Source organism: Leopardus geoffroyi, chromosome C1 (genome assembly GCF_018350155.1).
Source record: "Leopardus geoffroyi isolate Oge1 chromosome C1, O.geoffroyi_Oge1_pat1.0, whole genome shotgun sequence".
Taxonomy (NCBI): Eukaryota; Metazoa; Chordata; class Mammalia; order Carnivora; family Felidae; genus Leopardus; species Leopardus geoffroyi.
Window position 1 is genome coordinate 132,424,852 of NC_059328.1, and position 26,800 is coordinate 132,451,651.

The 26,800-nt window shown below is 34.2% G+C and overlaps 1 protein-coding gene across 4 annotated transcripts in view; it reads right to left on the reverse strand.

Moving 5' to 3' along the window:
• LRP1B (LDL receptor related protein 1B) overlaps window positions 1-26,800 on the reverse strand; it is a 1,910,230-nt gene that overhangs the window by 752,229 nt on the left and 1,131,201 nt on the right. For all 4 annotated transcript variants that reach the window (XM_045479681.1, XM_045479680.1, XM_045479683.1 and 1 more), the window contains exons 12-15: window positions 18,396-18,576; window positions 12,356-12,575; window positions 10,257-10,446; window positions 16-138 (exon numbers count right to left, since the gene is read on the reverse strand). In XM_045479681.1, the coding sequence (XP_045335637.1) occupies window positions 16-138; window positions 10,257-10,446; window positions 12,356-12,575; window positions 18,396-18,576 (714 nt within the window). The remainder of the gene's footprint in view (window positions 1-15; window positions 139-10,256; window positions 10,447-12,355; window positions 12,576-18,395; window positions 18,577-26,800) is intronic.

Sequence of the window (26,800 nt, forward strand, 5' to 3'; positions counted from 1 at the left end):
ACAAAGAAAACTTACATATGCAGGTTGTCCCATTTTCATCTAAAAGTTGATTGTCGGCACATGCACATACTCGGCCTCCTGGAATGGCTAAGCACAGTGTACTACAGCCCCCATTATTTACTCGGCACATGTTGTCCCCTGTAAGAGGAGGGAAGTGAATGTGTCAGAGAACTGTGATTCCATCCAAAATTAGCCACGTTAAGGTTCACATTCTTTCTAAGATATGTATGTAGGCATAAGAATGTACACATATACAAGCATATGTATATTACATATTCATTAATGTAGTCAGGATATCTTCTGAACACTAAGTAAAATGCAGAAACATTTAAAAATATATGACACACTGGGAGATAAAAGGAATTTTCATGTTGGTTGAAGATATAGAGGTATGTGTGCAGATAAGTACCAGGAGACAGCAAGGTTACAGGACATGATGATGTCTTTCCAGGATAGCAGATTAGGCCTGGTATATTCAATTCTGATTTCTTTATAAATTAGATCATTAACACTTAGAATGTGACTTTGGATATTAAGTGAACAGAAAGCAAATGAGCACAAGGGAAAGGAGTGGAATATACTTCCCTCTTGTTCAAGGAGCACATTGACATGTTAGTGCATTGATGAGTGCAAGAAACACAGGTTTTATCTATGAAACTTTAAAAATGAATGGTCTTGTAGTGCCAGTAGAATGTATAACGCACAAGGGTAGAAGTGTTGTCCCAGTGGACCATCCCAGTAGACCTAACCAGCAGAAGCACTGATAAGGTAAGCAATAGATATCAATAAAGCAGGGGAGATTCGCAAAGGTATTATCCATAAACATCTGTGAGACACCCTCGGAAAATAAGATAAACCTGACATAAAATTTTGAAAGGGTTGGAGATTATATACAATCTGGGTAATCATCATTTTGATGACATTTATTCCTAGAAGACGGAAAGGCAAGAAAAAAAGCATATTTACTTCTATATATACCTACATAATGTTACAAAGAAGTCTATAACACTAGCAATCTAATTGGCAAAGTAAATGTCCAGGCTATTTTACGTTATGTTGCAGTTTTCAAGGTATCAGTAAGTAACATTTGATTATATCAGAAACTCTAACTCAAACACTAAAAAACAGTTTTTAATTACTTAGAATGACGACACTAAAATAATGTAATCGTTAAAGTTGTATTGGCAGTTGAAGCACAGTGCCCAAAAATGTGACTGGTGTGACAGATGAGACTATTGTACTGGGTTAGGTGTGCTATATAGCGAATATTAAGGCATGACTTTAAAAACAACAACAACAAAAAAACTTCAAAATGGTGCTATATACAATAAATATTTAACTCATTCTCATAGATTATTTTGTGTGTCTACAGATTGCAAGAAACAATCTGAATTATATATTCATTTCTTTTCATTATTCTGAGAAGTAAATTAAATTTTGCATGTTTATAAAAGGTAAAAATATACTTGAAAGCTATGGAAACTAATAATTCAGGTTTTAGTATCGATTTCTGAACTCAGAGGATAATGAAGCTTAGTTCAAACTTTTTCCAACAAGAGATGTAGAAATTTTTCTTTTAAAGTTTATTTATTTATTTTGTGGAGGGTGGGCAGGGGCAGAGAGAGGGGGGGAGGAGAGAATCCCAAGCAGACTCCACATTTAGCACACAGACCGAAGCAGGGCTTCATCTCATGACCTTGAGATCATGACCGGAGCCAAAATCAAGAGCTGGTTGCTTGATGGACTGAGGCACCCAGGTACCAAGAGATGTAGCAATTTTTTTAAGTAGTGTTCAGATACAGCCATGCTTCTTCCATAACCATAGACTAAAAATGTAATACTTCATAGGGAAATAGGTGTTCTCAATATATTATGAATATTATGTACAGCCAAACTGTATATTCATTACTTTAGTAACATTCAGATTATTGAAATTTTGATTTAATCAAAATATTTTGAGAAATATATGAAGAATTTAAAACAGTAAAAAGGAAGTACTGAAAGCAGTATATCATGTCACATTTTCATATTGAAAATATACGCTATGGGGGCCAGGGTGGCTTGGTCGGTTAAGCGTTCAACTTCGGCTCAGGTCATGATCTCATGGTCTGTGAGTTCGAGCCCCACGTCGGGCTCTGTGCTGACAGCTCAGAACCTGGAGCCTGCTTCCGATTCTGTGTCTCCCTCTATCTCTGACCCTCCCCCGTTCATGCTCTGCCCCTCTCTGTCTCAAAAATAAATAGGGGCGCCTGGGTGGCGCAGTCGGTTAAGCGTCCGACTTCAGCCAGGTCACGATCTCGCGGTCCGGGAGTTCGAGCCCCGCGTCGGGCTCTGGGCTGATGGCTCAGAGCCTGGAGCCTGTTTCCGATTCTGTGTCTCCCTCTCTCTCTGCCCCTCCCCCATTCATGCTCTGTCTCTCTCTGTCTCAAAAATAAATAAACGTTAAAAAAAAAAAAAAGAAAAAAAAAAAGAAAAAAAAAGAAATAAAACCTTAAAAGAAAATATATGCTAAATATCACATTATTATTTTTTCAATAGCATGATTCGTGCTTACTTTTCTTATTCAATATGAAATTTAAGTATTTAAAAATAAATTACCATTACTTGAACTTTTAAATATATCCCTTTCAATGAATTCTATACATTAAAAAAAGAGGAAGTGATATTTCTCTTGTCATGATAGAAATCCAAAATCTAAATTAATTTGAATAATTTCATATCTCTCATGAGAATTGCCTAAATCATATATATTCTTCAGTTTACTTCAACATATTTCAGATACAGCTCATGTGGCAGTTTTTATTGAATTTCTAGCAGGTTGCAAAACTTTTCATGTAAAAATATTCTCTTAAAAATATGATTTAATGACAAACAACATTAAAATTTTTATACACAGGGGTGCCTCGGTGGCTCAGTTGGTTAAGCATCCAACTTTGGCTTAGGTCACAATCTTGTGGTTTGTGGGTTTGAGCCCCACGTCAGGCTTGTGCTGACAGCTCAGATCCTGGAGCCTGTTTCAGATTCTGTGTCTTCCTCTCTCTCTTCCCCTCCCCTGCTCATGCTTTCTTTCTCTCTCTCTCAAAAATAAATAAACATTAAAAAAAGTATATACCAATATTAATGAATGAGTGCCTATTAACAATCAATAGCTATCATTTTGAAAATTCACAGTGCATCGATGTCAGGAATAGTTACCTTATTTATTTATTTGTTTGTTACTTATACCATATATTTAATTCAATTTTTATAATAAGCTTTTTTTTTTTTAATTTTTTTTTTCTTCAACGTTTATTTATTTTTGGGACAGAGAGAGACAGAGCATGAAGGGGGAGGGGCAGAGAGAGAGGGAGACACAGAATCGGAAACAGGCTCCAGGCTCTGAGCCGTCAGCCCAGAGCCCGACGCGGGGCTCGAACTCCCGGACCGCGAGATCGTGACCTGGCTGAAGTCGGACGCTTAACCGACTGCGCCACCCAGGTGCCCCGAATAATAAGCTTTTAAGGTAGGCTTATCTCATATGCAAATGTGACTACTGAAGAGATAGGGTTTAAATGACTTTTCTAATGTCTAGAAATAAATAGTCCTTATTAAAAACAAATAAAGTAGAATAAGGATTATTTATTATAATTATTGCTAAATAATTGAAAACAAGGATTTTTTAATCTAAAATTTATGCTCTTATACTCTTAACTCTTTTATATATGACAAAATAAAATTAAATCAATAAAGGACAGAGAAATAACACAATGAAAACAACAAAATGAAATCCTAGATTAAATTACTTTGGAAGTAATTACTTTTGAAAAAATCAAATAATGAAGGAAAACAAATAAGGAGTATCTTTTAAAAATAAGTTCAAGATAGTGGTCTGTCTGGGCCAAAATCTTTGTCTTTCCCTCCAAACCTAATATGTTAGTTAAGAGAAGTGGAATTACTCTACCCCCTATAGAGTCTTGAACAGACGAGTGTTTGATAAATATTAGTTAGTTGATGAATGAATGAATGAATGAATGAATGAATGAATGAATTTTAGTTGATGAGTGAATGAATGAATTTTAGTTAGCAATATGACAGAAACAATCATTTGGGTGTGCAGATACAAGGTACCTGTATGGAAGGTACCTAAGATAAAGGGGCTTTTAAGCCCATTTTAAGAAGATAAAGGGGCTTTTCTCATTTGCAGGTAAGTACGCATATACCCTGTCTACATACATTGCATTTCAAGGTAGATTATTTAAAGGCATATTACAATTCTCAAAGAACAGTAATAAAGATGTAGATGATATATGAAAACATTTCACAACCTTATATTAAAATATTAGTGCTTGGGGCGCCTGGGTGGCCCAGTCGGTTAAGCGTCCGACTTCAGCCAGGTCACGATCTCGCGGTCCGTGAGTTCGAGCCCCGCGTCGGGCTCTGGGCTGATGGCTCAGAGCCTGGAGCCTGTTTCCGATTCTGTGTCTCCCTCTTTCTCTGCCCCTCCCCCGTTCATGCTCTGTCTCTCTCTCTACCCAAAAATAAATAAAACGTTGAAAAAAATTTTTTTTAAATATTAGTGCTTAATTACTTGAAAGGATATATGCTCCCATGTTTATTACAGCATTATTTATAATAGCCAAGAATGGAATCAACCTAAATGTCCATCAACAGAAAAGTGGATAAGAAAAATATGATCTACACACATACACACACACACACACACACACACACACACACAGACACACACACACACACACACTGGAATATTACACAACCATTAAAAGGATGAGATCTTGCCATTTGCAACAACATGAATGGACTTAAAGGGTATTATGCTAAGTGAAATAAATAAGACTGAGAAAACCAAGTACCATATGATTCCACTCATAAATGGAATCTTTAAAACATGAATAAACAAAAAGCAGAATGAGAACTATAAATACAGAGAACAAACTGATGGTTGTCAGATAGGAGGAGGTTGGGGGTTGGGACCATGGGTGAAGGGGAAAGGGAGATACAGGCATCCAGTTATGGAATGAGTAAGTCATGGGAATAAGAAGCAGAGCATAAGGAGTACAGCCAATGATATTTCAATAGCAATGCTAGGGGACAGATTACAGCTATACTTGTGGGGAACACAGCATAATGTATATAAACTTCTCAACTCGCTAAGTTGTACACCTGAAAATAACGTAACAATTTGTCAGCTATACTCAAAATAATAAAATATAAGTGTTTACAAACTTTAGTAACTTAACATTTGTTAATAAAGTATCTTTTATTTCTAGCAAGTAACAAAATACATAAATCGTCACCACAAAGGAATACTACTGTTATATTTTATCTAAATTTTCATCAGAAGGATAGGAGGGAAGAAATCCCCTTTTCTACATGCTTCTTAGACTCTTTACTTCTCCAAGTTTTATCATATGTGAAGTAAGAAGTCTCTATACCTAATATGAAATATATAAACTAATGGAGATTTTGTTTTTCCTATTGGATGGATAGACAGTCTGACTTACAGTTTGGAAGAGAAATTAGACTTTGCATTCATCCTAAAAGTTGAAAAAAAACCCAGTAAAGTGGGATCCTAAGTTCAGACACTGATTTCACCTAGGATAATTTCAGAGGAGTCAACTTTGAATAATGTCAATCAATCAGAGGAAAGGATAAAATGTGTCCTTTCTCTCTTGTAGAGTTATATGCTCATTGAAAATTTGCCTTGCTTTGAAGTTACTTTGTGTGTGGGATGCATGCATGTGTGTGCATGAACACATGCATGTTGACTGCATTAAGGCCTTAATTAGCCTTCTGGGTTATTTTTTGGTAGTGATTATTTCCAAAATGGAAATTTTGGAAAGATACAATTTGTGATGATGACCCTACCACTAAATATAAATCTTGGGGCACCTGGGTGGCTGAGTCGGTTAGTTGTCTGATTTTGGCTCAGGTCATGATCTCACGGTTTGTGAGTTTGAGCCCCATATCTGGCTCTGTGTGCACAGCTCAGAGCCTGGAGCCTGTTTCAGATTCTGTGTCTGACTGTCTCTCTGCCTTCTCCCGCTTGCAGTCTCTCTCTCTCTCTCTCTCCCCCTCTCAAAAATAAACATTAGAAAAAAAATATATAAACATGGGGGTGCATGTGTCCCTTCAAAACAGCATACCTGTATCCCTTGGATAAATGCCTAGGAGTGCAATTGCTGGGTTGTAGGGTAGTTCTATTTTTAGTTTTGAGGAACCTCCATACTGTTTTTCAGAGTGGCTGCACCAGCTTGCATTGCCACCAACAATGCAAAAGAGATCCTCTTTCTCCGCATCCTTGCCAACATCTGTTGTTGCCTGAGTTGTTAATGTTAGCCATTCTGACAGGTGTAAGGTGGTATCTCATTGTGATTTTGATTTATATTTCCCTGATGATGAGTGATGTTGAGCATTTTTTCATGTGTCGGTTGGCCATCTGGATGTCTTCCTTGGAGAAGTGTCTATTTATGTCTTTTAGCAGCACTACCACAATAGCCAAAGTATGTAAAGAGTCCCAATGTTCATTGATGGATAAATGGATAAAGAAGATGTGATACACACACACACACACACACACACACACACACACACACACACACACACAATGGAGTATTACTTGGCAATCAAAAAGAATGAAATCTTGCCATTTGCAACTGCGTGAATGGAACTGGAGGCTATTATGCTAAGTGAAATTAGTCAGAGAAAGACAAAAATCATATGACTTCACTCATATGAGGACTTTAAGAGACAAAACAGATGAACATAAGGGAAGGGAAAGAAAAATAATATAAAAACAGGGAGGGGGATAAAACAGAAGAGACTCATAAATATGGAGAACAAACTGAGGGTTGCTGGAGGGGTTGGGGGGGGCTAAATGGGTAAGGGGCAGTAAGGAATCTACTCCTGAAATCATTGCTTCACTATATGCTAACTAATTTGGATGTAAATATTTAAAAAAATAAAAAATAAAATTAAAAAAATAAAAATATATAGAAATGGGCATTAGAAAATAACAAAAATAAATAAATATCTTACTAAACCTACACAGTAATGTTAATGAACATGTCATGCATTAATTCAAGATTACTGTGTCTTTATACTAGTGCTTTGTAATATAAAATCTCTGAATGCTGGGTTGTAGAATGTAGTCAAGAACTTTATATATAAAAAAGATTTGCATGTATTTATCAATGACAAAACTACAATGACGGCAGAAAAGACATACTCGTTTCCTTCTATCTAAGAGTATAGTAGTTATATGGGGTGCCTAGCTGGTTCAGTTGGTTAAGTGTCTAACTCTCGATTTTGGCTCAGGTCATGTTCTCACCTGTTGGTGAATTAGAATCCCTCATTGGGCTCTGCACTGATGGCACAGAGCCTGCTTGGAATTCTCTATCTCCTTCTCTCTCTGCCTCTCTGTCTCTCTCAGAGCTAAATAAACTGTAAATGTATAGTAGTTATATACTTTTCATAAAATTGGCCACATAAATTAATCACATGAAGACACTTTGTGGTTAGACAAACCTGAATTTGAATCTCAGTTTATCCCTGGCTCATTGTTTCCTGAGGGCAAAGGGCTACACGTGCCTGATCCTTGGGATTTTCATATGCACAACAGGAATCTATAGTATCTACATTAAACATCTCTCGTGAGACTTAAATAATGTTTGACCCATCTCCTGGAAGTTAGAATTAGTTATTAGTTAATAAATTTCATATATTTAACATAGAAGCTAATCAATTATTTTTAATTCTATATAGGAAACTAGTCATCAACCCTTTTTAGATATTGCACTTAGTTTTGATGATCTCATTCTCTTAAACATGGGGAAAAATAAAAGTGTGCTTCTGAACCTAGAGAATAAACAGGTAAAGTATGTTTGTAGTATACAATTGTTCTACTTTATATGAGGAATTTCAGGAGAGGATTATAAAAATTTTTCTAGATATCTAATATAAGTGAAAAAGAATTAAAGTTTATTAATTAAATCAGAAGAAACAACAGTAGCATATAAGAAAAACAAACAAAAAAAAAAAGGTTTTGGCTCTAAATCCCTATGCATTACTTAGGAATTCATTTCTAGGGGTAGCTTTCTGTTTAGTGTGATTATATATCTACCTTCCTGAAATTAGCTGCTTTATTAGCAAGTAATTTGATAAGAGTCTCTTCTGATCTGGAGAGGTCAAATTAGCTGACTAATTTTCTGACACCAAGTCTAAAAGAGTTTAGATGGTACATTAATGACATTCCTGAATATTACTCATGGTATTTCTGAGGGGTGGTGTGTGTGTGTGTGTGTGTGTGTGTGTGTGTGTGTGTTAGTATCTATTGTGTGTATATATATATATTTTTTTTCACAGATACATGTATAAATACTACAAAAGTTTATACAATGTAAACAATCATATACTATAGTTTTTCAGAGAGAGAAAATATAAGGCTATATAATACTAGTTTATTACATTCCATGAAGAAATAGTGATCTGTCCCTATGGAGGAAATTGATTTTTTATTCAAATGCAGCTATTTTATTCTTAGAAAAATAGTCTAACAAGACAGTATATAACCAAGTTTGTGTACCACTGATTGTGTTTCTAAATATTAATATTTAATGTTCACAAATTATAAAGAGAAATACCATTTTCTCTCTCATAATTTTCACTGAAATTATAACATGGTAAGATAACATGTCTGTATTTGAACATCTGAGAGCTTTTTACTTACTTTGATTAATTTAGGAAAAAAATATTAAAAATTTAGGTGCTAAGTCAGTTATCCAATTTCAATGTCTACTGACTAAACAAAAAATATGTTGTCCAGCATCCTTTCCATACTATATTACTTATTCAAAAGATTTGGCTAACTAACAGTCAATCCTTGGCTACCAGAAGACTGGGTAGGAATCTAAGAATAATTGATTTTTTCACCTAAGTTTATGAAAAATAATCAATTTGCCCAAACACATTCTCTCAGTAAGATGGAACATAATGGTTTCTACAATAAAGGTTGTATAAACAGGTGAGTAATTAAGGCTAGATTTCCATTTTAATGTGCCTTTAATTGAAAATTTTTATAAAGCACTTTAAAAGCTTTGTCCATCTAAGAGATAGCTCTGAACAATTATATGTCAATGGGATCGTCTAGAACACCAGGTATATTTCCTCATGAAACATAGCAATAAGTTCCATATATTTTTATTAGAGGCATGTGCTTTGTTAATTGTGACACATTATTCCTTTGAATATTTACTTAACATTCTTCTATGGAAGGAAACATTAAAAATATGCCTCCTTATAGAGAAATGATAAGAAGAAATTAATTAAAAATGTGTGGGTGGCACTGCTCTAAGTAATCACAACAGTGATTTAATTCTTACGGGAATTTTATGAAGAAAACATTTCTTTGTTAAATCTTTCATGGTATGTCTAAAGTTTCAGAAGAAAAAGTGTTGGAACCTGGATTTAAGCCCAAGTCCATTTTACAGTAAGCCAGGTATTTCTTCTCTCACATGTTGCATAAATTTATTGAAATGTATGTTCATTTAACTTCCACAAGAATATCTCTAAATAAAAGAAAAAGTTACTATCTAGATTCATAACAAAAAGTCTTCCACATAATTTACTAAGCTTTTTTCTTTCCTTAATACCTAAATTCTGAGTCATGCAATTTGTAGATGGCCTAATAAATATTAGTAACTCATGTAGATAAAATACACAATGAGATTATGTAACTTTAAGTAGACACGCATACCGTGGTAGATTATTTCACTTTCATACCCTTTAAAATAATTAAACATTCTTTATATCAATATGAAACTAATCAGATAAATACAGTAAGATGCAGTTTGCAAAACTCTTTTCATTTATCACATATTTTAAAATATTTTCAAATAACATTCCATTCCCACTAAAAGTTTTTCTCACTTCTCACAATACTCTTGAAAAACATTAAGTGCATTTTTTTTACTTTAAATACTTTAAATACCTCTTTTGTGAAAAGGACATGAAAAAGAAAGCATTGGGTGAAAACCTTGAGCTTCACTCAAATAAAATTCCCCGTTACTTGCTTAGGCTGTTTTGAACAATAAATAATAAATGTTTATGGCGACAAAGTCCAAGATTTGATTGACTTTGGAGTGACTAGACACCTTTTATAATAAAACATCAGTAACACTGTCAAAATAAAAGCTTTTGCAAATACTGTGAAGTATTATTTTATGTAAAATTCAGAAGCAATTTTATATGGTTTTTAATACCTTGTTGCTTCCGTGGATCATAAATCTGAAGCCCAAACAGGGGTGGTCTTTCGTGTCTCAGTAAAGTCACCTCATTCGTTACCAAATCTAATTGAAAAATGGAACCATTCATATAATCAGTCCAGAACACATAATTCCCATGATGCGACAGTCCAAAAGGATGGTTCAACTCTTTCCCACTGTAAACAATCTGTAAAATATAAACACATTGTGAAAAATCTAAACTGACCTTTAGAAACATAACTATTTAGAGAAAATGACATTCAAATAAGTATAAAACACAATGATCTAACATCTTAATATATTTTCCTTCAGTATATTTGAAAAATGGATTTCACAATGTGAGCATATTTTCCTATTTTTAGAACATGTTATTTTAGGGAGACTCCATTTGTATTTCATCCATTCAAATGCTCTCATATACGACATTACTCATATGGTCACAAAGTGCAAACATTAAAAGGACTGCCTGACACTCCCTTGTCTCTGTTCTTTATGATATTCCAGTATCATAACCTGGAACAGAAACTGATCTGAGTAATCAGTGTCATTATGAATATTGTGATATTGCTTATCCAATACCCAACGAATAAAACAGAGTCTTACAAAATTGGGAGTGAAAGGGATTCTCCTACCTAATTGGGCTAATGCAAATTGAAGACATCTAGGAAATGACAGGGAGGGAGGTAAAGATTTTAATTTTGAACACAGAAACATTTATTAGTAGTAAGTAGCTAAACAAGATTCACTAACTTCAGTTTTGATTTTCTTAGTATATCCTTTATGTTCTAGTTGGCATTTTGTTGTTGTTTAACTGGAGCACTCATGTGATAAGTGCTGTTTTCTCATGTAGGTTTGTAGAAGAGGAATAAGGAGTAACACCTCCGAACATACTACCTTTCCACCTTTCACCATTTATAAAATGATACTGTATACAGTATGAAAAATAATTTTGTACTCCACTTAACATTAAAGAATTGAACTTATCTAAATAATGTGGGGTTGGAAATTCCATTTTTGCTACTTTTATCTTTATTCTTCATATCACATTTTCATATATTGAATAATCGAGACAGATTCTTACTTTTATTTTGTCACATCCATGAATGTTAAAATATGCTAGCCATTAAAATGTTATCTACATGGTGTATATATCAATCCCTTCAAAGGAATCATAAATATTTACTTGGCACCTCTTAAAGTATGTGACATTAGGTTAAATGCCAATCAATTTTACTATTGGGGAAAAATATTAAAAGCATGGTTAGAGTCAACCAATGATTGAAATGGTCTTAGCTGATTAATGTAATATTTATTTGTCAAACAGAATTCATAATGAGGAGGCTTGGCCCATCGCGCAATCTTCCTTTCCAAAAAGAAGGAAGTATGGTATCATACTATTATTATCTTATCAACGGAAGCATTTTGATAATTTCTAGCATTCCATTTTCTGTTATTTAACTAACAGGTGAAGTCAGTTCATAATGTTATATGCATGCAGGTTATTATAAGATGAAAAGTAGAGGTGATGTTTTGTCAACACTGCCTCTGTCAGACAATCAACTCGATCTTCAATTTCCCCAAGAATTTAAAAATCACTTTGCAATGGTCTTACCAAAAGAGGCAAGAGGAAGTTGATGTTTATTCACAGCAATAACCCTGAAGTTCAGTTCAGTTTCAATTCCAATGTCATGAAGTTCTTTATTCAAATAAATGCACTATAATTACTTTTTCATAATATATAGGTTAATTTTCAGCTGCAAATATTAAAGATATTTGAATAGAGTTGGTTGCTCGGTCATAGCAAACTCATCAATAATGTAGAAAAACTGCGTTTTAAAACAGCCCTGATATCCTGAGAGCTTCTTTTTAAAATCCCACAAATCCTGGCATACCACAGTGAGCTGGCCTTGGTCTCCCGGAGGCAAGTGCCAGCTGCACTACTTAATGCTCAGCCTCCTTTAGCCACCCCACAGAGACTACTGGCAGCCACCTCAGAGGGGTAAAAATAAACTTGAAAGTATTTTTAACACAGCACAACAAGGCTCTGTGAAGAAGCAGCCTGTGAGTTAAAAAAAACAGCAGCATTTGTCTTTTACCTTCCTGTGAGTTCCATTCAAAAACACTTTTTCAATATGATCATAATAGGCGTCACACCAGTATAATGTGTTGGTGTGAAAGTCCAGAGTTAAACCGTTTGGCCACAGCATCTTTGAAGTCACAAAAATCTGCCGATTGAAGCCATCCATCCAGGCCTTCTCGATCCTTCCCACGCTGTCATCTATTTCATCTTCCTCCCAGTCTGTCCAATACATCCAACTAAGACATTACAAACGAGAGTGCACACATGTTATTCCAACGAGCCACCTTATAGAGGGAGCCTTCTTCAGCCTGGGCACTTCCATAAAATCTAACTACATTCTGATTTGTTTTTCAACCAAATGCTCATCTGCCAAAGGGAGGGCACCATCTGTGAGGTACTCAGGGAAGTACAGATGTGTTCAGTGAAGCCAGTCCATTTAGACACATTAGAGAAAACCACTACCACGATGACCATAATTACTGGCCTCATTCATTGTTTAATCTAAGAGTAAGTACCAAATATTGATTTTCTTTGGTGTCGGTACCAAGTTTGGAAATTGATCTTTGAGGTGTTACTATTTTTAAATGTTGCCCATTTCATAAAACATACAATCAATTGTGTGATTGAAAAGCAGATTGACTGACATGAGAATGCATGGTGCTATTAATGATTTACTCCAGGCTTTATTTAATCTCAGATGAATTATTATTTTTGTAAGACAGGCAATTGGATTACCTTTGTACTAAAAAGTATGACCATACTGGGTTTATCTGGTCAAGCCTAATTTGTCTTCCTGATGCAAATTATCTATGCTTTATTGCTGCTTATTATTACCTCAAAATCCACAGAAGATGATTTAGCTGCACATAAGTTTAATAACATCAGGTTGACTGACCTTGAGATTTTGAGCTTTAATTTCTATCTCAAAAAAAAGCTTCTGCCTTTAGAAACAAGTCTTTTGTGTAAGCTATAATAGTGGGAGAGGGGGCCTTGAGGGAATGTTCCAATTCCTTCATGATTAAGGTTAAAACCCTCCACATGTGTTATTCTAGGGTCATGTGAAAGTTCCGTAGTTATTAATTAAAGTGTAGGTTTCAATTCAGTTGCCTCATATACAACTTTATAAAGCTCTAAAGCTTTTCTAAGCTGCTGACCTTAAAAATGTCCGTAGTAGATCCTCTTCCTTCCACATTTTGTGGACCCTAAAGAATTTCAGAGGTCATTTGGGAAAAATCTGTATCCATGACTAAAAATCCTATTGAGATCTAAACAGGAAGATTTGGAACAAGTGAGGATATAACACACCATGCATTATTTTGTTCCAGTTCAAGTGTTTAAAATTCCCGTGACAGTTTACAATTACGTTGATATGTCCTTTTAGACATGAAAATTATTGATATTGGTGAATTTTATTAAGTCAAAATACATTCTAATCCTAGAAATAAGCACGGAAATATGTTTATCTTGCTTGCATCCAGCATGTTCTTCAAGTGGTCTCAATATTGGGACAAAATTAGGAACAAATGAAGCAGTGATTCTAGTTGCTCTAGTCCTATGCTAGTTTGGTATAAGTGGTTGACTTCAACTGCATAAATCGAGGATGCGAATGAGAAATATGCAACTTTTTATATTTCTGTTAATACTTTCTGGAAATATTAAATATGGTTAGTCAATGCAGTTTTATTGTTGTTGCTAATTTACAACTTGTTAAAATTGCAATTATCTTCCCCTCTAGTTTTTCTTTTGACCATAGTGACACTCTTTTTCTTTGATTCTCCAACCCACATTACACATACATGCAGACACAAGTATGGGTAATTCTGGATAACACAAGCATATTTTATGTTGTTTTGCTATTTGAAGAAATTGTCGTGATCTGATCCATTATCTAAGATAATCTTTATTCAAATAAAATGTAAGATAAATATTTAAATAAGAGTGCCAATGTAACAAAAGCTACGTATGTGATTATCAATTTCATTATGCAATGAAAAGTTATATTGTAGAAGACTTATAATCAGTATGAAATGTGATGATTCCTAAACACAGAAAATAGGAACAATAGAAAGCAGAAACTAATATAAATTATTTTTATATGTGTGACTTGGGTATTCATTAAATAAACATTAGATTAAGCGAGCCTTCTGCTAATATGGCAAGAAAAATTGCACCTCTATTTTTCAACTCCTGTTCAAATACAATTATTTGATGAAGTCTATCTCTAGCCTCTCTGTCAAAATAAGGTCTTTCCATTGTTTCCTAGTGACATTTTTTAGTTATTTTATAGTATTTATTGCACTTATGCCCTGTATTATATTTGACGTGTCACATGTCATATGCTTTCAATTAAAAATTTAAATAATTAAGGTCAGGGATTATTTCTTATTCATAATTGTATCCTACAGCACTAAGCTTGGACTATTGATGTTAATGATGTACCCCAATTAAACAGTATTATGTAGTGGACCCTAGAAATATTTAAATACTTAAGCACTTCTCTGCCATAAATTTCACAGTTAAAAAACTCAATTTAGTGTTGCCATAACATCTAGCAGTTAACTAGAGAGCAGGTACTATTAGTTGAGGTAGGGATACTGGAGATCATGTTTGAGGGAAAATATGTGCTCAGCTTCGGACACATTTACTACAGATAATATTTTGATGAGTCAGAACTGAAGATGCAGTTTTCTAAGTTATTGACATAAATTATGAAGTGTGAAATTATTGGAATGGAGGGAATTCACCTGTAGCTATCAGCTTGAGAAACATGCCATCATAACCAATTCCTCCTCCAGCTTTATCCCCATTTCAACAACGGTTGAGACCTGCCAACTGTATTCTTCCAGTGTCTCTTTTCTGTTCCTATTACAAATGCCACAGTCTGTCTCTTATCCCTTTTCAAAGGGAACTCCTAACAGGTTGTTCACATATGCCTGTCATATTGCTATCACTTGTCTTCCTAGGTCATGAATTAAAAAAATGTGACTTTTATTCTCAAAACCATCTGATTACTCTGTTGTCAGAAAAGAAAATCCCACCTTTTAATCCCAACATTGAAGGTTTCTGCATATTTCTAATTTATTCTCTATGTTCCTTCACATGCCCTCTGCTTTAGGCTTAATGAACTTATCTCATCTCAAAATGGCCATTAACGTCCCTGCCTCTAAACAAGTATTTACACTGTCCCTTCAAAGGACAGGGACTAACCTTATGACTGCACATCCTGAGACCCTGAGACCAAATCTACTTATCTGCAAATCCTATTCATTGTGTAAAGCTCAATTCTGAATTAAAAACCTCAAGTATTTTTGAAGAACATTATTTCATTCTATTTTATAATACAGGTAATGTGTGTGTGCGTGCACACCAAGCACATTAGATTTCCTACATGGTAGTTAATAGTATATTTGAATAAAGAATTAAATGAACATGTTCATTACCGATTCTGTAATTGTTTATAAATCTCTGGATGAAGTAAATCTCTAGAATGAGTAATTTTGTTAATAGGCTATTATGGTAGAGAAAACCTGTAATGCTCTCCTTCTGTGTATGGCTGCAAATAGATATTATGGTAGAAAAACATGTTAATAAATCAAGTGTCTTATTTTGTAATGTTTTGTATAAAGTTACACTGTGCTATTTTAAATGGACTTTTCCAAACTAAAGTTTCTTCTTTTTAAAAAAAAAAAATTATATTATGCTCAATCATAATTGGGACAATTAAATTCACATGATCCCAATTCTACTTCTATGTTCCAATCCATTCTCTCCAGGAAAGTCAGAGTCGATTTTTTAAAATATAAATCTGATTCTCAGGTCCACATTTTACCCTGCACCAAAGACAAAGTACAAAGCTGTCATCCTGGTGGACAAGTGCATCTCCGTCACTTCTCCCCTTGTTATCAATGGTGCAGCTCCACTGTCCTCGTTGCCATTCCTCACATTCAAGCTTTTACCCAAATTAAGATCTTCAAATGCACCATTTTCTTGATCTGAAATCCTCTTTCCCTCACTCTCCACTGCCAAGTCCTTCTCTACAAATAAATCTTGGTTTAAATGATGCCTCCTCAGGCCTTTCAGCAAACTACTGAAATCAATTTCTACCTGTTAGTCTCCATCATGTCATCCCGTTTGTTTTCCTCCTCCATTCTGATCTGTTGAAATTATGTTAGTTGCCCATTGGGCACTTATTTCTCATTCTATCTACCTACCCTCCACCTCATAGACAACAGAAGACGCTTCATAAGGATTAAGGTTATGCCTGTTTTATTAACCACTGTATACCTAGTGCAAAAGTCTGGTGTAGTATATTGCTAGGAGAAAAAAAAATGTGTGTTTGTGTGTGTGTGTGTGTGTGTGTACAAATATATGTGGTTTTCAGGTTGGTGCATAATAGCAGTGTTCTATTAGACAACGTCTGATGGAAGAGGTAGAAGAGTCATTCTTTGTAGCACTAGAGCAAATACAGAGTCAGCTAGTAGATATTACAGAGATGCAGATATTGCGTCAATGAGTCACTTTGAGTTGCCCCCAAATACTGTCAACTATGTAGATGCTATAGGTTTCAAATCTAAGTTGGATGCTTGTCTATTAGAGAAATACTGGATGAGATTCCTGAATAGGAATTGAGAGATGGGACTAGTGGCCTCTAAATTTCCTCCTAAATCATATGATTCTATGACTTCCATTTTTGTGTCATCTGAACACCATGAAGACTCTAACTATCACAAAGTATTTCTCTAACAGAATACTGAGAACAAAGATGCTGTTTTAAGATATCTTGCTTCAGGAAGATGTAGAAGATGTGTGTAATAAATAGTTTCTCAGATTGCCTTGATTTAAAGGTCAGATAGATGGTTTGGTTTTAAAGGCCAGGAATAGGACAGATAATTACAGAATTCACACATAAAATCACTGAAATTATAATTATGTCTTATAAAAACACATACAATGAGTTCAGCCACTGTTTAAATGTCAGTCAAAGGAAGCACCGTAATTGTGTTTGGAGCTATTCTCAACACAAACAATTCTAGGAACTATAATCTGGTGATCACAGTTTATAAGGAAGCCACATGTTTCCTATTCAATGAAGTATTTTTTGTATGTGTGTAGTAAGGTGTAAGGTATGTTCATTTTGTGATGCTAGTTTCAAACAGTGAAATATAAGACATGGGGTTATAAATGTCACATATAACAACTGCACTTTTAAAATATGTAATCTATTCATTTAATTCTGACATTCTGTTAGGAATGTTCATAGTTTTTTTAATATTTCTATATGTACAGTGTTGTTTGTGTTCAGGTAATAGCTCTGAATACAAATAAAAGGAAATAAATTTATGTGAGTATTGCATAAACTATTCCATCCTAAAACACGTGGTACATACCTCAAAATGATTTCACTCTATGAAAACTATGATTATGCTAAAATTATGTGATTACTAACCTAGACTAGTAAAAATTAGTGGAGTATAGAGGTTATGAGTAAATTCTGGGATATACTGCTTGAGTTTAAATATCTAGTTGGTCACTTAATAATTGAATGATCTTTTGCAAATCAATTACCTTTTTCTTCTTTATAAATCAAGGATGAAAATTGCAACTAATTCAAAGGATTATTGTGAGAATTAAAGGAAAGGAGTATAGTGAACCTATCTAACAAAATGCCTGGCTCACAGTAAATGTATCAAAAAATATAAATAAAAATCTTTGCTATTTTATGAATACATTAAATTTTAATGCCCTTTAAAAATTAAATTGATTGATTCTTCCAATCGATTATTTATCTTGGTGTCAGGCAGTCTAAAATGGAGAAGTATGGTCTTTATCTGAGTACATCAAGTAAATATATCCTTTATGCAAATAATCTGTTTATTTCAGTTAAATGTATTTTGACACATTTAGTTAGCATATTTTCTGTAAGAGAAAATCATTAAATGAGTAGCTTTCCCAATCAGGCCATTCATGTGTGAATTTAAATCAAACTTGCCACAACTAAATATAAAAATATATATATATATATCTTCCTCCTATTAGGCTAATCAAATATTACGTACCCATTAACAGGATCCACCACAATCCCTCTGGGATGGGACATTTCTCCCTCTAAAAGAGTCTTCCGACTCTGAGAAGCTTTTTCTAGCCTGGCCACATTAATGGTCTTCCTATGGCCATCATTTGTCCAGTAAAGGTTATTTCCGATCCAGTCCACAGCAATTCCTTCCACGTTATCAAGATCTGTAAAAAGTAAAAACAAGAGAACAACACATTTTACAACAGTGTCCACTACTTATGTTCTACTTAATAAAATGTTTAATTTAAAGAGGAATGAATTCTGATTCTTGGATTCTTTATAGGTTGTTTTGGAAAACATCACCATTCCACATAATATTTTTCAATTTTACTTTGAACTCCATTTTATGTGAACAGCAGATCCTCTATATTTTAATTGAAATAGTGATCTGGAGAAAAACAGGAAGTGCCAACACTTTGAAGTGAAAAAAAGGGAAATGCCAACACTTTAAAATGAAGGCTTATTGTCTATTATCACGCAAGAAGTGGTTGGATTAGAATAAAAATCCAAGTCACATTATCCTCAGTGTAGAGATCTTTAAAACTGCATTATTCCTCTGGTGAGTCCTGCCCTTGCTGTAAGTGATGAGAGCACAAAAGGGTAAATGTTCTCAGAACATAGATACAGACTATTTAGGGGGAAAATCTAGTAATAGGAACAAGGACTATGTTCAAAAAGTAAACATATTCAAACTTGCAATATGTAATCTGAATAATCAAAATAATAAGGGGGTGGCACCTGGGTGGCTCAGTTGATTGAGTATCCCACTCTTGATTTTGTTTTAGGTCATGATCTCACAGTTTCATGAGGTCAAGCCCCACCTTGGGTTCTGTGCTGACACTGTGGAGACTGCTTGGGATTCCCTGCCTCTCTCTCTGCCTTTCCCTCATTTGTGTGCATATGCATGCACGTTCTCTCTCCCTCTCTCACTCACACAAAACTGGATAAATTTTTGGGATGCCTGGGTGGCTCAGTTGGTTGAGCTTCTGACTTTGATTCAGGTCACGATATCGCAGTTGGTGCTTCTGACTTTGATTCAGGTCATGATATCGCAGTTGGAGAGTTCGAGACCTGTGTGGGGTTCTGTGCTGACAGCTTAGAGCTTAGAGCCTAGAGCTTAGGGGCTCAAGTCTGCTTCAGATTCTGTGTCTCTGCCCATCCCTGGACTCTGTCTCTGTCTCTCAAAAATAAACTATTATTTTTTTAATGGATACACTTAAAAAATTATTTATAAAAAATAAAACAATGGGAATGCCCTCTTGCCAAGAGATGAACAGGCCCAGCAGAAGCACATCTCTGAAAGCCCAGAACAGGCTTTCATCATGGAACTGCATGAACAGTAACTCTCAAAGAAACACTAAAATATTTCTCTATATCCTAGACTTACATTACAAAGGATACTATTACAGCCTTCTGTAAGATACAGGCAGTGATAATCCAAAGGAATATTATTAATATATAAACTTATACAAGTTCAACTAATTCAAACGCTTTACAGAAAGGGAAATGCCAACACTTTATAGTCAAGGCTGATTGTCCTTCATCACATAAGTAGTGGCAGAATTAGAATAAAAATACAAGTCAGTGATCCTCAGCATAGAGATCTTTAAAACTGTGAGATCTTTAATTCCTGTGGTGAGCCCTGCCCTTGCTTTTTGCCATTTTATGAACCACCTTCCGAACTGTTCACGACATCCTAAGGATAGTTCACCTTTCTAATGCATGAGAAATTACCGGGAACTCCTTTTCTGCTCTTGAAACCAAGGAAACCTTTGTCTCTTTTCCCTCCCTGGTATGAGGTAGAGAACTGCAACCCATGGGGCAAAGCAGTACATAGTAATACACTAGAGACAGAACTGTGCCTTCACACACCACTGGCACATCTACATGCCATTCCCTCATTTGAACATGAAGTAAATGTTTACTATTATCATATTTTTTAATCACGACCCTTCTGGACTTGGAGGAAAATAAGATTTTCTTATGTGACCCTTTCTGCTCATCAGCATAGGCCCTGACTGAGGATGACTAATACAATGTGTGATTTGATCTAACTGAAAATCCCATTATAGTGAATCAGATATGTTTTCTCAATTTCACTAACCTATCTGCTTCATTACCATCCAGGATGAGTCATTTTCACAGGTTAATTGTGTCTATGCTTAGAAAAAAAACTTTAATTTTGTCTTTGCCATATCGACACTTAATTTTCCTGAGCACTTTCCAGCTCTGGAGTAATGGGAAAATAATAGCTGTTTATTCTTTTCCTTTATATCTATCATAGTTTGTGGTTGATTTTTATCTTGTTAGTTGGTTTTCAAAAACTGTATTACATTTGAAATCTATTCCAGCATGGACATTTCCATCTTCAATAGCCCTATTATTTTTATAACTTTTCCTTTTGACATCTAACTTGACAATTTTTATTCATTTTTCATTGGAAGCAGTTGTAGTACTATCTGGATTGAAATTTTGTTGCTGACACTTGGGTAAGCACCTCAGTCACTCTGATCTTTAATTTCTACACTCATTAAGTGAAGATAATAGCACCTACACCAGAGGATGATAACAAGGGGTAACCTAGCTACTGCATGTAAAGCACTTAGCATACCTGCAATATTGTAAATTCTCAGTATATGTTAGTTTTTACTCATTTAGCAGATAAAAACAATATTCTATATATGTCCTGACTCTTTTCCTTATGAGTGTTACTTGATAGAAATATACTTTATGTTTATCTCCCTTAAAATTATGATTTAATATTCCCTTGCATTGTGACCAGTGGCCAACTTTAACTAGAAATAGTATATGTAAATACATAGTGAGAGTGAAATGGAATTGAATTTCAAAACTGAGTGAATCCTCTTCCTAATTGTGTTGTTTGCTTCTTCTTTGGAAAATGAAATTCTTGAACAGCATAAAGTAGTGATTAAAATCACAAGTTCTGGAATTACAGGGCCTAGGCTCTGCCACTAATGGTATCTCTAAATTACTTAACCTTTCTACTCTTCAATTTCCTAATCTTTAAAACAGGTGTAATGTTAGTGTTTAACTCATAGGATGGTTTTAACATTAATTAATATATGTAAAAATACATACAATTAATATATGTAAAATATTGTATGTAAAATACATACAATAATGGTTGGCACATAGTCAATGTTATATAAATATTGTTATTAATATATTACTAATAGTATAATTTTCACTATATCCGTCCCTTTAGCTAACTACCTAATCTATTAAGATAGCAAGGAAATGATTAGCTTAATGTTTTTTAAATATGTTTGGATGTGTGTGTTTTGTTTTTCTTTCCCATGTGGGTGAAAATGAGGTTGAATACAAATTTTAAAATAAAGAAATTCCTAAGAGTCTACGTGCAAATTGGAGATCTTTTTAGCCTATCTTTAACAGGGTGTTCTTTTGTAAGAGCCTCAAAGTGAATCCATTTCTCAACAAATATACATTCATGAAAAAAGTATTCTGACTCCATATCATATCATATCTGCCTTTAATTAAACTAAGACTGATGGAACACTAAGACCGAGAACATTGGTTTAATGTACATTTTTTTTTATTTCAAGAAGCATTGGTTGGAATCTGAGATGGACTAAGGACTCTAAGACCAAAATATTTCAACAAGGTGATCAGGACATATGAAGGTTGATGTCACTCAAATTTCAAACAAACATAGATGACTACAGAGATATGAATTACCAGCTTGAGGAAACATATGGCTGTTCAGATGTAAGAAAGGTGAAGTTGGTAAAATTTGCTAGAGTAAATTGCCTTGATATCTTTGGGTCGAGTTCAAGTATTCTAATTGTAAAATCAACATTCACTACTATATTGTTATTGTTATTGTTATTATATAACAAATATCAAACAAAGATTACAAATGTATTTTTTAATCTGCCAAAATTGCCCTTAAGTTTAACAAAATGCTCATTTTCATTTATCAATAAGAGAGGACTCTCAACATGCTCATACTCCTTCAAAAAAGATTTCAGATAATGTTTTCTTATAATTTTTTATTAACATATCTACATGTTCCATTCTAAGAATTGAGATATTTATCCATATACTTCAGATTAAAAATGGACCTTTTAATATACTCTGTAAATACTTAAGATTAACATATTGTTTTGGTTCCAAATATTCAACTTTCCATCATTTTTCTTTTGGAAACTTTGTTCTGGTATTTTAAGAATAATTTTTATAAATGGGTGTAATATATGACTAGTCTGCTAAAAAACATGCACTCATCAAAAACTAGACTTTTCACTTAAGTGAAAAATTCTTGAATATTTCCTATAGGTGATATCTACCACTAAGATAATGAGGATGAATAAAGGATAATACAATTTATGTAAATTAAATAATTATTTGGATTTTAAAGAAATAGACAAGTTATTTCAATTAATACCCAGAATTAGATGAAATAAACATTTTTAAAAGACTAGAGAAAAATTTCTAACACTAACATCATTGCAGGCCTGATTTTTAGATTTTACACATTTATGGAACAGAAGAGGATTCAAGTTTTATATACTTAAAATAAAATTGTTTACTTTTAAAATTGGGTCCAATTTTTTTTTTTAAAGAAACGCAATGGATGTGGTCAGTGATGTTAGTTTTGTTAAGGTGCATAGATGGAATCTCCAGAATAATCCATGAGTCTTGATCTTTTACAAGAGAATTGGGATTAACGTAATAAGGAATTGGAAATTATACACCACAATTGCAATCATAAGAAGACAATGCCTATATTTTCCCAACATAGCCAAGATTTTCTATTCTTAATGCGAACATTATTTTTTGGGGTTGGAATGAAGCATTACAAGAGTGTGCGAGTGCAGAGGATGATCATGTGCCTTAAATAACTGCATGTGCAGCATGTAACGTAGATCTGCCTAGGGCCGAAGATGCCTTACCTTGCCTCAGAGTCACACTTGGACAATTCTCCTGCCTCCTATTCATGTAGTTTAATTAATCAACATCCTCTTTGTGTATTTCAATGTGGCCTGAGGCATCTCAACTTTTATGTTTCTGACATGAGTGAATGAAGTTGATTTAATTATAGCGTGGCAATAAATTTTGCCTGCTAAATTCCCTATCTCCTGAAGATGCAGGAATCTTTGGCTAGACTGAAGTTCTCTTTATCATCTGCCCTCCATAGCCAGCTGAGGCTGATGTTCTCATCCTCATTTTCATTCCAGGTCCTTTCTCGGGTCAGTTTAGAGGTCAGAGAGAATAAATACACAAGCTACACTCAATCAGAATAAAATACTTTACTGATGTATTTAAAGAGAAATGTAATGTGCATATAGGGTCTTATTTTAAGATGAAAAGAATGTATTAAAATATAGCGGTTTCCTTTTTTTATTATCAAAAGCATATTGTTGGTTTCAATTTAGGAGGAGAGTGTCACAGACTGTCTCTCTATGGCATTCAGATATTTCATCTTTGATGCAGTGATGAGCATAGAAGAGAGTAAAGAAAGCACCACAGTATTCATCATAGTTACTAATAAATGATAACTATCTAAATGATAATCAAATGCAAGGTTTCAAGAATTGTTAAGAACTGAGTTTTTTCCCCTACTTTAAAGCTCACAACTTAGCCCAGTACTGTTGCGTGGATGATGCTAGAAGACACAAGATGTGTAAGTCAAAATAAAGGACTTTATTACTCACAGCATAGAAAGTAGCATGGTCATGAGCAAACTGATACCAGTTTCTTTTACTCCAAAGTCCCGTGGGGATGACTTGGGTTCGGTCCACATAGATGGGTTCATAAACAGTGAGTTTGTGAAATAATTCTGAAGTTAGGAAACCCAAATCTTTTCTAAAGGGCAATAAACAGGACTGTCCTTTATACTGTAGGGATAAACTAACTCTTATTCCAAAGCTCTTTTCTATACAAAAGTCCTTGAAAGAATATTTCTGAATAAAAGGCAATAATTGTCTCACTCTAAGACATGCAGAAATGTGAGGGATTCACAGAGAAATATCTCCCAAGGAAAGTCACAGAAGTCATAAATTGGTAATCTTTAATACATGTAGACAGATGAGCAAACAGGTTAGCATGAAAATGACCACCGCTAACAAACATTTTAGCGTTCTGTGCTATTATTGCTCTTATGGGAATTATTTATTGATTTATACTACCACATCTTGAAGTATTTTGTTCAGCCAGCCATATGTGATCATTAATTTTATGAGTCAATTCGAATAGGCCAAGATATACAGATACCTGTTTAAACATAAGTCTAGATATTGCTGTCAAGGTAATTTTTTAGGTGATTAACATTTAAATCCATATACTTGCAGTAAGGCATATTACCCTCTATATTGTGGGTTGGTCTCATCCACTCATATGACATTAGAAAAAAAACAAAAACAAAAACAAACACAAAAAGACTGAAGTCCCCTGAGGAAGAGGGAATTAAGTTTCTAAATTATCTTCAGACTTCAACTTTTCCCTGGGTCTACAACCTAGCTGACCATCCTGCAGATGTTTGACTTGTCATCCACCACATTCATGCAAGCCAGTTCTTTAAATTACATTTTTCTCTCTTACTCTTTATGTACACATCCTATTGGATCTGTTTCCATGAAGAACCTAATATACCATTACCATGCCAGTCATCCGGAAATGATTTTGCTAAATGCTCTAAGCAAAAGAAATACACTCTTCACATTCATTCCTTTCAAATGAAACTGGAAAGTACACACTATTGAAGGGCAGAGATAATTTCATTTTAAGAATTCCCTTACAAATCAGCAATGGGTATATAGCTCATTTTTACATACTACACTAAAAATTGTAAACAATATCAGAGTTGTGTTCTAAATATTTTTAAATGTTTTTATTTTTTGTAAATTATGATATTTTCACATCTTTACAAGAACCTTTCCACCTAGGAGGAGACTACCTCTTCTAGGGATAGCCAATTCTTAGAGACAGCAAAGGGCCCAGCCAGGAATATGCCTTTGATGTGAAAACTAACCAACCCATTTGGAAGAACTGATTTGTTAAAATGTTCATATTTCCCAAAGCAATCTGCAGATTCGATGCAATCCTTATCAGAATACCAAAAGCATTTTTCACTGAACTGAAACAAATAAAACTAAAATTTGCATGGAATCACCGAAGACCCCAGATGGCCAAAGCCATCTTTAGAAAGAGAAACCTGAAGGTATCACAATCCTGTATTTTAAGATACACTACAAAGTTGTAGTAATCAAACAATATGGTACTAGCACAAAAACAGACACATAAATAAACTGAACCTAATAGAGAGCCCAGAAATAAACCTACACTTATATGATCTACCTATATCAAAGGAGGCAAGAATATATAATGGGGAAAAGACAGTCTGTTCAATAAATATTGTAGGAAAAATTGGACAGCTACATGAAAAAGAATTAAACTGGACCACTTTCTAATACCATATGTAAAAACAAATTCAAAATGGATTAAAGACCTAAATATGAGGCATGAAACCATAAAACTCCTAAAGCGAAACAAAGTCAGTAATTTCTTTGATACCGGCTTTAGCAGTATTTTTCTAGATATGTCTCCTCAGGAAAAAGAATCAAATACAAAACTAAACTAGTAGGACTAGCCTAAAATGAAAATGGTTGTACACAGCAAAGAAAAGCATCAACAACAAAAAAAAAAAATGACAATTTACTGAGTGGGGAAGATATACAGAAATGATATATCTGATAAGGGCATTCATATTCAAAATATAAAAAGAACTTTTACAACTCAACACCAAAAAAAAAAAAAAAAAAAAAAAATCCCCAAGTAATCTGATTAAAAGTGGGCAGAGGACCTGAATAGGCATTTTTCCAAAGAAGATGTACAGAATTCAGATAGCTAACAGACACATGAAAAGATGTTCAATATCACTAAGCATCAAGGAAATACAAATCAAAACCACAATGAACCATCACTTCACACCTGTCAGAATAGCTATAATCAAAAAGACAAGAAAAAACAAGTGTTGGTGAGGATGTGGAGAAAAATCAACCCTCTTGCACTGTTGGTGGGAATGCAAACTGATGCAGTCGCTGTGAAAAACAGTATGGAGGTTTTTCAAAAAAATTAAAAATAGAAATACCATATGATATAGCAATTCTGTTACTCAGTATTTATCCAAAGAAGACAAAAACACAAATTCAAAACATTATATGCACCCCTATGTTTATTGCAGCATTATGTAAAATAGAAAAGATATGGAAGCAACTCACATGTACATCAATTGATGAATGGATAAAAAAGATCACACACACACACACACACACACACACACACACACACACACACACAGAGGCATATTACTCATCCATAAAAGGGAATGGAATGAGATCTTGCCAT